Source organism: Manis javanica, chromosome 14, assembly GCF_040802235.1.
Source record: "Manis javanica isolate MJ-LG chromosome 14, MJ_LKY, whole genome shotgun sequence".
Lineage (NCBI taxonomy): Eukaryota > Metazoa > Chordata > Mammalia > Pholidota > Manidae > Manis > Manis javanica.
Window position 1 is genome coordinate 51,699,860 of NC_133169.1, and position 15,221 is coordinate 51,715,080.

A 15,221-nucleotide genomic window follows, 5' to 3' on the forward strand; every position below is an offset into this window, starting at 1 on the left:
TAAACAAGCAACTGTTTTTAAGAGATTTTAAGCCAGAAAGAAAAAAGGAAACCTTACACAACTTTCCTGTGATGTTCAAGTTTTAACTCTGACTTTGGGTTCCAGACTTGGCAGCATATAATACACACCTATTCAAAGAAATATATCAGAGGGACTATTGTTTCATGGAATCCAAGAGTTAAAAGGCAGCTGACTGCTAAAAATAAAGCTGCCTATCTTCTGTCTCTGACCATCTCTGTCACTGTTTCTGCTCTGCCTCTACCTGTTTCTCTGTCTTTTCTCTCCCTGGTTTTGTTTTTTGCCTTGAAATCTTAAGCACTGTCTCTCTCTTCTCTGTGTCTCTGCCTTGATCTCTGTCTGTCCTTCTCTATCTCTGACTGTTAATCTCTGTTTTTCTGCTCACAGTTGCTGTTGTTCTGTCTTCTCCCTGTCTCTCACCTCACAGTCTTCCTTACTTTTTTCCTCTTTTTCATCTCCCCATCCTGCCTATCTCCCCTTATTCCTTCCCTCCCTTCCTACTCCGACCCTCTGTCTTCTCCCATACCCTACATCTGTTTCCCTGCCTGTTTTTTAAGGTTTTTAGCTCTCTGATCCTGTCATTCACTATTTTCTCTGTCATTTGATCTTTCTTGATTTGTCCACCTGTCTCTTTGCATCTTCAAGAAATAGAAATCAGGTTTGTATCCTACATTATCATTTCTTGAACTTTGCTGTTCTATAAATGAAAGTATGTATATACATTTAAATGTATGTATTTTAAACTGATTATCCTTGCTTATATATATGTTTTAACAGTTTCAGAAATAACTTATAATCCATTTCCATAAAAAGTACAATAATATACTAGAAATTAAATAAATACTAAAAGTAAAATACTCTTCTTAACAGTTATCAAAGATAATCAAAGCACCATTTCCAATGAAAGCTTTAATTAGCTTTTCTTCCTAAATTAATAATAATTTTAACCAAAATATTTTTAAACAGTTTTTAGACTGTAGAGTTCTCTTGGTATTTGTTTGACCTATCTCAAGCCAGAAAATTCTTTAGTTACCTGTCAAATTGTTTAAAATTTAATTCACAGATTAATTTTATTACTATAATACATTATGATCTAGTATACTAATTTTAAATTGTGTTCTTACTGTATTATTTTATTTCTTTCTGCTGTTCCAATCCCCTGTTTCACAAATCATTGACAGAACACAAATCCCAGTACCCAAGGTGAGAAAAGCAGAGGCCCGTTAACAAGTACTCCATCTTCACAAAAAGGTGCTTTAGTGGTAAGTATTAGTGCTTGGAACTTGTAGTATCTATTTTCTGGCCCCCACCCACCACCATTATTTTTCTCTTGCACCAGGAAAACATTGTATGTAGAAAATAATGTCTGTATTTTTCTGCTGCATAAGCACACTTTCACTGGAAGTGCTCCAACTACTGCTATACATGAAAGAAAGATTAGAATACTGCAGTATTAACTAGCATTCTTCTATCTTTTTCTTTTGTGGCAAAGTATGCATAATATAAAATTTACCATTTTAACCATTTTAACCAATTTTAAGTGTACAGTTCAAGTACATTCACATTGTTGTGCAGCCATCAGCAGTATCCATATCCAGAACTTTTTTCATCTTGCAATACTGAAATTCCATGCCCATTAAGCAGTAATTCCCCATTCCTCCTCTACCCCAATCCCTGGAAACCACCCATGTGCCTTTCTGTCTCTATGAAGTTGACTGTTCAAGGCACTTTGTGTAAATGGAATCATAAGTATTTGTCCTTTTGTGACCGGCTTATTTCACTTATCATAATGTCTTCAAGTTTCTTCCATGTTGTAGCATGTATCAGCATTTCTTTCCTCTTTTGAGGCTGAATAATATTCCATTTGATGTACATACCATATTTTATTTGTCTGTTCTTCTGTCTATGGACATTTGGGTTGCTTCCATCTTTTAGCTATTGTGAATAATGCTGTGATGAGTATGGCTGTACAAATATCTCTCCATGTCCCTGCTTTCAATTATTTTGGCTATATACTTCAAAGTCGAACTGCGAGATCATATGATAATTCTCATTTTAACTTTTTGAGGAACTGCCATACCATTTTCCATAGCAGCTGTACTAGTTTACATTCCCACTAACAATGCACAAGTGTTCTCTACATCCTTGTCAACACGTGTTATTTTCTGTTTTAAAAAAAATAATAGCCATCCTCATGGATGTAAGATGGTATCTCATTGTGTTTTTCATTTATTTTTCCCTAATGGCTAGTGATGTTGAGTATCTTTTCACATGATTATTGGCCATTTGTTTATTTTCTTTTGAGAAATGTCTATTGAAGTCCTCTACCCAATTTTTAAATAACATTGTATATTTTATTTATGTTTTTGTGTTGAGGTGTAGACGTTCTTTATATAGAATGTTTTTTAGCCACTTATCAGATACATGGTTTGCAAATATCTTCTCCCATTCTGTGGGCTACCTTCTCATTCTGTTGATAGTATCCTTTGATGTGCAACAGTTTAATTTTTATGTAGTCCCAATTTAGCAGTTTTTTTCTTTGCCTGTGCTTTGGTGTCATAGCCAAGAAATGATTGTGAAATCCAACATCATGAACTTTACCCGCTCTGTTTTTCCCTAAGAGTCTTTAGCTCTTACCCAACCAGATTTCTTCTTAAGTTCAGCGAAACAATGGGAATACATTTTGCAAGTAGGGCAGAATCAGGTGTTTCACTTCAGTGAAAGCATTCCTCACAGAACACATGCAGCAGCTTACATACAGTCTGGGGACAGCTCAGGTACAAGGAGGTGAGGTCTAGTATCTTTTGCATTAACACATAGACATAGCTTCCAGGGTCCCTACAGTGCCTAATCAAAATGCCTAATTACAAGAGGCAGGGAAACCCAGAGCATGGTATCTTTTACAGTATTTATTTATAATGCATTTATTAATAGTGCACGTATACGTCTTCCCAGTCCAGATACAATTAACCAATCAGACATTGTTTTTACCATAAGCAATGTTGCCTAGTTATACAGTCGATATTCTCACTTTTGTTGTTTTCTGGTGGAACAGAGCTAGAGAGTTAATCAAAGATCAGTTTTTAAGCTGGAGAAAAGGTTTCTGCTAACACTCTGCTCACAATCTTTCCGGTGTTCTAAAGATTAATAGTTTTCTAGAAAGTGTTTCATTTTCTATATTTTTGTTTGCTATTTGGGGTTAAAATGTATAGATGAGGGATAAATGTCCAAAATGAGTTTTTTCCCCAGCAAAACTAATTTAATGACTAATTTATAAATTCCAACATCTTTTTAAAATTGAGCTATAATTCACATTTTATAAAATTAAACATGCTGAAGTGTGAGTTTAGCGGTTTTTGTATAGTCATAAGGTTATGCACCAATCCCCACAATTTAAAAGCATTTTTCATCATTCCATGAGCTGTCACAGTCCCTCCATCTCACCCTCTAGCTCCTAGGAATTACAAGTCTGTTTTCTGTCTATATAGGTTTGCTCATCTTGGCTATTTCTCCTAAGTGGACTCATACAATATGTGGCCTTTTGTGTCTGGCTTCTTTCACTTAGGATAATGTTGTCAAAGTTCATCCACATTATAGCATGTACATTGTTTCTTATTTATGGCCGAGTAATATCCATTGTAAGAATAGACCACTAATTCATCAGTTTATGGGCATTTGGATGAATAATATTGCTATAAATGTTCATGTACAGGTTTTTGTGTGAATATGTTTTGTTTTCTTGGGTATATACTTGGAAGTGAAAGTAGAATTGCTGAGTCACATGGTAACTATATGTTGAACATTTTTTTATAGTGGGATTTTTCAAAACAGCTTTTTTGAGGTATAATTCACATATCACAAAATACACCTATTAGAGTATAAAATTAGTGGGCTTTAGTATATTTACAGATATATGGAATCATCACCACAGTAAACTTAGAATTATTTTTATCAGCTCAAAAAGAAACCCCATGCTCTTTAGTTATTACCACTTTATGCCTCAATCCCACTTTCTAACCCTAAACAACCCCTAATCTACTTTCCATCTCTGTGGATTTCCCTGTCCTGGACATTTTATATGAATGACTAATGTAATATGTAGTCTTTTATAAGTGGCTCCTTTCATTTAGCATAAATTTTCAAAGTTCATTCATATTGTAACATATATTCATTTTCTTTCCTATTCATGGCTGAATAATATTCCATTATGTTGATGATCATTTTGGTTATTTCCACCTTCCGGCCTTTATTAATAATGTTGCTATAAACATTTTAGTATAAGCCTTTGTTTGAATGTATGTTTTCATTTCTCTAGAGTATATACCTAGGAGTAAAATTGCTGGGTTATATAGCAATTCTATGTTTATTCATTAGAAGAACTGCTAGACTATTTTCCAAAGTGGTTTGGACCTTTTACACATTCCTAGCAGCATATGAGTGATCTTATTGTCCATATTCTCACCAACACTTATTATAATCCATCTTTTTGGGTTTGAAGTGGTATCTCATTGCGATTTTACACTTGAGCCTAGTGGCCATTTGTGTATCTTTTTTAGAGAAATGTCTACTCAGATCCTTTTACCTATTTTTAAATTAGGTTGTCTTTTTTATTGTTGAGTTTTTCTTTATATAATCTAGATACTAGATCTTTATAAGATAAGTGATTTACAAATATTTTCTCCCATTCTGTGGGTGAATACTGGTGTCTTTTAATAAATAAAAATACTTTTGAGAATATTTAATGGCTTGATGTTTTAAGGTCTACACTTTTTCCACCAAATGAGTCTGAGAGTAATCACCCTTTGGGTCATTCTACAGCTTGCTGCCACCAAATGAGGCATGTAGATCTACCCCAATTACAAGCTATCAGTCTTTGACTGGCATAGAAGGCTATAGAAGGCTAGTTGGCTCAAGGACTTTGGGAGAATTTTATTTTCCATGGTCTCACTTTAATGTGGCCTTCTTAGCATTGTTATAAGATACACATAGATAGGCATGAAGTTGTCCTGTCCTCCTAAGAAGGGGACCAGTTAGGCAGTGGTGGACACCCACCGCTTCTTATCCAGTAGAGCTAATAAAACTTTCTGGGCACCCATGCACATGTGTATTCTAGCCTAGGATCAGGCCAGATTACTCTGGTCAGATCTAGCTGGCCAACATGACAAAGCTTCTTGGAGTCCCAGCCTGAAGAGTGTGGATCATGAATTTGGTTTTAAATATGTTGAGTTTGATGTAGAAATATGTGGTGATTTCAACAACCTAATAGCAATATGGATGTGATACTCAAGAAGTGCTCTATGTTAGAGATTTTGAAGTCTCTGGTAGTTATTGATAGGCAAGAAGAGGTCAAGGGCATATTACTGGGGAAAGCTGACATTTAAGGAAAAGAGCAGGCAAATTTTTCCAGGGCGTGTGGTAGCTGGGTAGGTGAATTTCATTTAGTAGGCACTTGACAAATTAATTAGATTTAGATAAATAAACAGGGAAAAATTAAGTGATACTATAGCAAATAAAATTTCCTCTTTAAAACATTACTTTCAAGCTAAAGAGTATTATAATCTTCTTTTATAGATTGATTTGTCCTCAGTGCAAAAAGCGTCTTTTGAAGAGCTATTTCCACATGTCAGCAATTATGTTAATTCAAATGAAATTGTTCCTGTGTCAAGTTTGCAAGAAAATTCTTCAAATGAGGTAGTATTTTCATTATTTTCTTCAATTGCTAAAAGAAATAATTACTATTATATTAGATACTCTGTATATGAGATACTTTAAGAAATCTGTAACTCAGTTGAAAGTAACATCACCTACATGGGACGTTAGCAATCAGTTACAATTCCAAATAAAGGGTCTTAGGCTTCCACAGCCAAAACACTTTACATGGTAAGGACTTGAGGGTGTTCAACAGCTCAAGGAATCAGTATTATCCTAATACTGATTAAAAACTCAGTTTGGTATATATAAATTTTGGTTACCAATCTCATTATGTTAAGATGCATATATGAAAATACTGTGCTCCATTAATAAAGAAGATATAAAACTAAGAGCTGTGGGTAATCAGGACAATTTGGTACTGGCACAAGAACAGACCCACAGACCAGTGGAACAGAATAGAGAGTCCAGATATTAACCCAAACATATGGTCAATTAATATACAATAAAGGAGCCATGGACATCACAATGGGGAAATGACAGCCTCTTCAACAGCTGGTGTTGGCAAAACTGGACAACGAGAATGAAACTGGATCATTGTCTAACCCCATACACAAAAGTGAATTAGAAATGGATCAAAGACCTGAACACAAGTCATGAAACTATAAAACTCTTAGGAAAAAACATAGGCAAAAATCTCTTGGACATAAACGTGAGCAACTTCTTCATGAACATATTTCCCCAGGCAAGGGAAACAAAAGCAAAAATGAACAAGTGGGACTATATCAAGCTGAAAAGCTTCTGTACAGCAAAGGACACCATCAATAGAACAAAAAGGCATCTTACAGTATGGGAGAATATATTCATAAATGACATACCCAATAAGGGGTTGACATCCAAAATATATAAATCAGCCCATGCACCTCAACAAACAAAAAGCAAATAATCCAATTAAAAAATGGGCAGAGGATATGAAGAGACAATTCTCCAAAGAAGAAATTCAGATGGCCAACAGACACATAAAAAGATGCTCCACATCGCTAATCATCAGAGAAATGCAAATTAAAACCACAATGAGATATCACCTCACACCAGTTAGGATGGCCACTATCCAAAAGACAAACAACAACAAATGTTGGTGAGGATGTGAAGAAAGGGGACCCCTCCTACACTGCTGGTGGGAATGTAAACTAGTTCAACCATTGTGGAAAACAGTATAGAGGTTCCTCATAAAACTCAAAATAGAAATACCATTTGACCCAGGATTCCCACTTCTAGGAATTTAAGAATGCAGGATCCCAGTTTGAAAAGGACATATGCACCCCCAAGTTTATCGCAGCACTATTTACAATAGCCAAAATATGGAAGCAACCTAAGTGTCCATCAGTAGATGAATGGATAAAGAAGCTGTGGTACATATACATAATGGAATATTATCAGCCATAAGAAGAAAACAAATCCTACCATTTGCAACAACATGGATGGAGATAGAGGGTATTATGCTCAGTGAAATAAGCCAGGCAGAGAAAGACAAGTATCAAATGATTTCACTCATCTGTGGAGTATAAGAAAAAAGAAAAACCTAAAGTAACAAAACAGCAGGAGACTTGCAGAACCCAAGAATGGACTAACAGTTGCCAAAGGGAAAGGGACTGGGAAGGATGAGTGGGAAGGGAAGGATAAGGGGAAAAAAAGGGGCATTATGATTAGCACACATAATGTAGGTGTGGGGGGGCACAGGGAAGGCAGTAAACACAGAGAAGACAAGTAGTGACTCTATAGCATCTTACTACACTGATGGACAGTGACTGTAATGGGGTATGTGGTGGGGACTTGATAATGGGGGGAGTCTAGTAAGCATAATGTTGCTCATGTAATTGTAGATTAATGATACCAAAAAAAACACAAAACTTAGACAATGCACCACCCTGGGGCTCGGCTCTCCTGTCCCCTCCTGGAGTGAACCAGGAGCTCTGTCCTTTCACTTTCTCCATAAATAAAACCCTCTGTCTTGCTCTCCTAAAAAAAAAAAAACCAAAAAACTAAGAGCTGTGGGGTTGGGGGCTGGAAGTAGAGAGGAGATGAGCAGAAAAAGAGAAAGGAGGAGAGGGAAAGGGCCAGAAAGAAGGGGAGTGGGAACAGACAGAAAGGGTAGGAGAGGAAGAGGTAGAGAAGAAAAGGAAGAAACAGGCACAGCTTTAAGGACGTATAGTGGTTCAGTGTAGCGAGGCCTTTTCAGTGTGACCCTGGGGTGAGGGTGGGGATCTGGGTGGTAAGGAGGAAGCTGGGGAAGAGATTGTGAAGGTTAAATAAAGGCCAAGATTTTAAAGGCCCTTGGAATCCATATTAAACAACTTGGATTTTTTCCTGAGGGGAGTCCATAAAGGATTGTGAACAGGAGATGGTATCATATGTTCTTGCATAAAGTATTTTCTGACTCCAGCAGTGGAGAACAGATTTTCGAAGGCTGAGGCTAGAAGTAATTCGATGGATAATCTGCAGAGACAGGGTGGGTAGGCAGTAGGAGAGAGGGAAGTGGAGAGAGGGAAGGAATGTAGGGTAAGAGGCTGAAGGAAAGTAGAAATAGTTTGAAATAGAAGTTTGGGCCAATGGAAGAATTAGGGAAACACAAGACTAAAGCACATTGTTGAGAGCCCCATTGAAACTGGGAACTATTACTTTTTAAAAAAGAATCTTTAATGGAGGAATAATTGACATGCAATAAAGTACACATATTTAAAGTGTACAATTTGAAAGTTTTCATATGCATGCACCTGTGAAACAACCACCACAACCAAGAGTGAAAATACCCACCAACCCAAAATTTTTTGCTCACCGCTTTATAATTTCATCCTTGCCCCTGCTGCCTATGCAACTACTGATCCAGTTACTGTTATTATAGATTGTAACATTTTCTAGAGTTTTGAGTCACTCAGGAGTAAAGGGGATGGATTTATTTGGCCTGGTTTCTTTGACTCAGCATAATTATTATGAGATTCAGCCCTATTGTTGAGTGTATCAATAGCTTGGTCCTTCTTTATTGCCAAGTAGTGTTCCTCTGGATGGTGTGCCAAATATACCCACCCATTCACCTGCTCGTGGACATCTGGACTGTTCAGCTGCTAGAAGCATTCATGTGCAAGTGTTTGTAGTGACAGACACTCCCCTGATCAAGCCTTAGTTAGCCTCCTCCGAGCCCTCCTCAACTTGGCCTTGACCTTGGGCTTCATCCTTGGGGACTACGGTTTTAGCAAGAATTCTAAGCCAGTTTGGAGAGAGTCCCCCACCCATAATATCTGATCACTCAACCAATCCTTAAGTATAGTTAGGTCTGATTTAGGTCTAATTAGGTTCCTGGATCCAGTTTCAAAGTACATTGAGGAGAGGGGTTTTTCCTCATCCCTCCAACAAACAGCAGCTGGGTGTCCTAGAATTCAACTCAGTTCTGACACTGTCTACCTGGAGATAGTATCAGGTCCCATAGGTACAGGGATTAGTCTCACAAGAGCACCCTCCACTTAGGACACCAGTCACAAGCCCAGGTTGTTGCCTGAGTTTCTGATGGACCGGTGACATATTGGAGGTTAACCCTCCTCCTTGGACTTCAGATGCCAGTCACAAGTCTAGGTTTTTACCTGTACTTCTGAGCAACTTGCTATAAATCAGGGTTTCCCATGACCCCCTCCTTGGGTTTTATTAATTTGTGGCTAGAGTGACTCACAGAACTCAGAGAAACATTTTACTTACTATATTACAAGGTTTCTGTAAAAGGATATAATTCAGGTTAGCCATACAGAAGAGATGCAGAGGGCAAGCTGTGGGGAAAGGGTGTGGAGCTTTCATGTTTTTTCTTAGGCAGTCTCCTGGAATGTCCATGTATTCACCAACATGGAAGCTTTCAACCCTGTCCTTTTGGGTTTTTATTGAGACTTAATTTTATAGATCTGATTGACTAAATCATTGGCCATTAGAGATTAAATCAACCTCCAGCCTCCCTCTCCTCCCTGGAGGTCACAGGGTGAGCCTGAAAGTTCAGTCCTCTAGTTACTTGCTTGGTTCCTGTGGCAACCAGCCCCCATCCTTAGGTGTAGTCCAGAAGTCACCTCATTAACATAACGAAAGACACCTTTTTTGCTTTCATCGTTTAGGAAATTACAGGGGTTTTAGGAGTTCTGTGCCAGAAACAGGAATGAAGACCAAATACACATTTCTTATTATAAATCACAATATTGTTGTCAGGCAGCTGCATCTGAGGAGGTCTCTCCCTGTGCCCTAGGTGAGAAACCTCAGCCTAAACAGGAGGTTTCTTGTCTCTGAACAAGAAAGAATTCTGGAGTAGGTCAGACAAATGTAGGTAATGCAGGATTCATTAAAGCGGAAGCAGCAGGGAATGGCATCTGAGAGCAAAGAACAGCAGAAGGAGGAAAGGGAAGCTCACTGAATGCCAGCTTGGCAGAGGGCAGATCCCTTGCCAACTCTTAAAGCCTGGGTCACCTGGTGTCCAGGGTCCGCTTGGATCTGCACAGCATGGGAACTAAGTCCCTCCCACCCAGGATTTGGGGGAGCTGCAGAGCACTGGATGGAGAGAGATTATGTTCTGAAAACTTCCCAAAGCAAAGAAAGGAGGTTTTCAGGCAGGCCACTGAAGAGCTTGATTGTACAGCTGCAGCCCTGTCCAGGTCACCCAGAAGACGGGAACTTGCAAGCCTGTATCAGAGATCTTGGTAGCCCCTCCCTACTTGTCTGAAGTAGGACAGAGTGAAGACTGTGCTTATGTCTAGAAGATTGGATGAAATAGCAAAGCAACAAAGACACCACTAGAAGAGGACAGAGACAAAATGCAGTAAGTTGAACAGTGAGAAGTCTTTATTTAAGGCAAAAAGTATGCACTTGAAAAAAGGGAAATGCAAACAACCTGAGAGGTGGCACCCTGAAAGCTTAGGATTTGTGTCTTTTAAGGATTTAAAGAATGGGGCAAAGGGCTAGGCCAGTGTGGGGGAGTGTTAGGGGGTGCGATATGTTTGACGTGTGGTCTCATGATGTCTGTCTCCAGTGAGAGACATTATGTCATCTTCCATAATCTGTCCTCTAGATATTCTGTAAGATAAACTTAACACAAGGAATTTCTTGATCCTGCTCCTCTCCAAGATAGTGGTTACCCTCAAGCACTGGGAAGATGTCATTTATGACTACTTGTGCTACCTTAAGTAGGATAGGTTATTGTCTGATTGCCATAAAATATGTTAGGAATCTTCCTAACTCCCTGGTTTTCAAAATGGAATCTTAGCCTTAAGATGGAGTCCCTCTTGTTCTAACTATACTGTTTATATCTTGGCATTTTTCATCATAGGCAGGAAAAATTAGTCATGATGCTTGTCCCATGTTCCTGATCTACTTCAATATCACAAGTCAGTTAAGCAAGAATCCCCTTACCTTTGATGTCTCAGTAGTTTCCCAACCACTGGTGCCCTCACTCTGATCTTGTTCATTGGCTATAAATCCCTAGATGTCTTTGCTGTGTTTGGAGTTGGGCCCAGTCTCTTGCCCCTGTTGCAGTACCCTATTGTAATAGCCTTAGTCTCCCTTATTATTTTAACAAGAACCAGAATAATTTCTTCTTTAACAGTATGGTTGTGTATTTCCTTTTGTCTGGGGTAAATACCCAAGAGTGGAAACTGCCAAACTGTTTTCCAAAGTGGTTATCCCATTTTACATTTCTAGCAGCAATGTTTTAGACTTAGAGTTTCTCTACACCCAACACTTAGTATGATCAGTCTTTTAATTTGAACCATTCTAATAGGTATGAAGTGATATCTTACTGTGGTTTTAATTTACATTACCCTAATGACTAATGATGTTGCTCCCTTTTTCATGTGCATATTTGCCATCTGTATATCTTCTTTGGTGATGTTATCTGCTCAAATCTTTTGCCTGTTTTATAAAAAATAGTTAATTTTCTCATTATAAAGTTTTGATCATTCTTTATATACTCTGTATTCAAATCCTTTTAAATGTACATACTTTGAAAAATATTCTCCTAGTCTGCATCTTGTCTTTTCATCCATTCCACCATCTTTTTAAAAAGAATGAAAAAACAAACCTTTTTGTGTTATATTTTACCTATCATACAATTCACCCATTTCTAATTTACAATTCAATGATTTTTAGTAAATTTATAGAGTGGTGCAACCATCACATATGTCAGTTTTATAATAATTTCATGCCCCTCAGTAGATCCCCCATGCCCATTTACAGTTAAGTCCTTTAAGTCCTGTTCTTACCCACAGCCCCAGCCAATGCTAATTTACTCTTGTCTCTAGAGTTGCCTTTTCTGGCCATTTCATATAAATGGAATCAGACAACATGTAGTTTCTTGCAAAACAGTGTCACTTGAAGAACATAAGTTTTTAATTTTTATGAAATACAACTTGTCTGTTTTTTCTTTTTTTATAGGGTGTGCCTTTGTTATCATAGCCAAGAAATCTTTGCCCAACCCAAGGTCACAAAGATTTTCTCCTATGCACTTTCTAGACGTTTTTATGGTTTAAAGTTTTGTATTTATGTCTATGCATTCATTTTTGTATATGATGTGAGGTATAGATTTAAATTCTTTTTTTGCAAAGGGCATTCAATCATCCTTGCACCATAAGTTGAAAAACTATCCTTCCTCCACTGTATTGCCTTTGCACCTTTGTTGAAAAACAGTTATCTCTTTATTTGTATGGGTTTGTGTCTGGACTATTTGTATTGTTACATTGATCTACTTGTCTATCTTTGTGCCAGTACAGTGTTGAATAATGTGGCACTATAATATTTATAATATTATAAATATTTATAATAATGTGGCACTATAATAATTCTTGAAATCAAATAATGTTAGCCTTCTAACTGTTCTTCTTTTTCAGTTGTTCTGGCTATTCCAGGTCCTTTGCATTTCTATATGAATTTTAGAATCAGCTCGTCAATTTCTACAAAAAAAAATCTGATGGGGTTCTGATTAGGATAGCATTGAATGTATAGATTAATTTGCAGACAGTTGACATAACATTGACTTTTCTAACCCAAGAACCCTATCTATTTACTTAGATCTCTAATTTCTCTTAGAAATGTTTTGTAGTTTTCACTGTACAGGTCATTATTCCTACCTGATATCATTATTTACCATGTGATGACAGTATTTCATATTTTTGAGGCCATTGTAAATGGTATTCTTAACTTCAGTTTCTATTTGTTGTTAGCATATAGACATACAATTTTTTCTGTATATTGATCATTGTATTAATCTGCTTGGGCTACCATAACAAAATACCATAGACTGGGTGGTTTAAAACAATAGAAATGTATCTCTTCACTGTTCTGGAGGCTGGAAGTCCAAGACCAAGGAGCTGGCCTATTCCATGCCAGGCAGGGCTCTCTTCCTAGCCTGTAGATGACCATGTTCTTGCAGTGACTTCATATGGCCTTTTCTCTCTGCAGTGAGAAAGAGCCCTGGTGCTTCTTTCTCTTCTTACAAGGACAACAGCCATTATGAACTCATGTAAGTAACCTTTATCACCCTTTTGCAGACCCTGTATCCAAATACAGTCTCACTGTGGGGTTAGGGCTTCAACATGTTAATTTTGTGGTGACACAAATATTCAGTTCATAACAAGTACACTGCAAACTTGCTAAACTTAATTATTAATAGTCCTAGTAGGTTTTTTCCCTCTTAATGTCCCTTCATACCACAGGCTATTATGTTGTCTGTGAATAAAACCAGATGTACTGCTTTTTTCCAATCTGAATGTCTTTTTTTCCTTGTCTAATTGGCAAGACACTCCTGTACAACACTGAATGAGAGCAGTGCAGAGAGCAGCATGCTTGCCTTGTTTCTCTGCTTCAAGAGAAAGCATCCAGTAATTCCCTGTTACGTAAGAGATTAGCTGTAGGCTTTCTTAGGTTGAGGAATTTCCCTTCTATTCCTAATATGCTTTAGAGTTGTTATCAGGAATGGATGTTGGATTTTTGCCAAATGCACTTTTGTGTCTATTGAGATGATCATAGGATTTTTCTTTGTCTGCTTGTTAATATGGCAAATTGATGATGATGGTGAATTGAATATACTGATTGATGCTCTAATGTTAAACTAACTCTGCATCCTGGAATAAACTACACTTGGTTGTGGTGTATTTTTGTTTTTATATATTTTTGGATTTTATTTGCTGAATTGCTTTTTAGAAATTTTGCCTTTATGTTCATGACAATCTGTAGTTTTATTTTATTTTAATGTCTGTGACTAGGTTTGGTATCAGAGTAATGCTAGCTTCACAAACCGAGTTGAGAAGTATTTTCCCACTTAATTTTCTGGAAAAGAACTAATACTATTTCTGCCTTAAATGTCTGGTAGAATTCCTAGTGAAGCCCGCTAGACCCGGAATTCTATTTTTGGGGACGAAGTAAACTACAATTAAAACCTCTCTGGGGCACTCAACAGGAATATAGCAGCATGAGCAGGGCAGCAGAAATCTCTTCTCAAAACCATATATATATTGAAAATACAGCGAATACAACTATTCCTCAAAGAGAGACCAGAAGGTACAGTACAACAGCCAGGCTACATCTATATATGCGAGAACTCAGCATCCCATGGAAAGGGTAAGATACAAAGCCGTGACCCGGTAGGATCCGAGCACTCCCCCCACCCCAGCTCACCGGCAGGAGGAAAAGAATCAGAGTGGGGAGGGAGCAGAAGCACAGGACTGCTAAATAACCAGCACTAGTAATCTGCACAGGGAGCATAGACACACATAGCATGGTGTGCTGGATATTAGAGAAAGGGAAAAATAAAATCCAAGACAGAGACTATGAGTGGGTCCCCACAGCTGGCTCCCCTGGGACAAAAGAAAAGCAGGCACTTTAAAAGTATTAAAGGGACAAGGGTATAACAGGTGGACAAAATCGCCCTGGCACATTCAGCCCAGTAGGCTGGGAATCTTAAGGAACTTTAGGTGCCCTAACGCCATGGGTGGCAACACAGTTCTGAAGCCCCTCACAGTGATAAGCAGCCTGCCATTCATTCCCCCACCCCTGCTTGCACTGCAAACAAACCAGCTAACCTGCCATTGCTGCAGACTAGCTGGGAAGCAGCCCCGCCCACAGCAACCACACAGAGTCTTCTCCCACCATGAAGCTACCCAGGCCAGACCCAGGGGCTGCCCCCAGTGTGCAGCTTCCCAGCACAGGCAGAGGAAACTGGAGCAAAGTCCAGAAGGCATGAAGGGGTGCCGTTCTCACAGGAGAGCACACTCCACGTACCTGTGACCCCCAGCAGTGTACTAGGCCATCCCGAGGGCCACCCTTCCTTGGGGGATTAACCCAGAGACTGCTCCCTGTGTGTGGGTAACTGGTATAGGCAGCAGAGAAGGGCAAGGCAACCAGCAAGCAGGAAGAGACTTTGTTTTTCCAGCTGACACACATGCCACTTGCTGGCAATCATTTCTATCGCCATGAAAAGGCAGAGAACCTGGTACAGTCCAAAATCACTCAAACAATGCCAGAGAGAGGGCCTGGCAAGA

The 15,221-nt window shown here is 38.4% G+C and overlaps 1 protein-coding gene across 1 annotated transcript in view; it reads left to right on the plus strand.

Moving 5' to 3' along the window:
• MEIKIN (meiotic kinetochore factor) overlaps positions 1 to 15,221 on the plus strand; it is an 83,268-nt gene that overhangs the window by 24,223 nt on the left and 43,824 nt on the right. The window contains exons 7-8 of the mRNA XM_073221620.1: positions 1,200 to 1,280; positions 5,590 to 5,709. Of these exons, the coding sequence (XP_073077721.1) occupies positions 1,200 to 1,280; positions 5,590 to 5,709 (201 nt within the window). The remainder of the gene's footprint in view (positions 1 to 1,199; positions 1,281 to 5,589; positions 5,710 to 15,221) is intronic.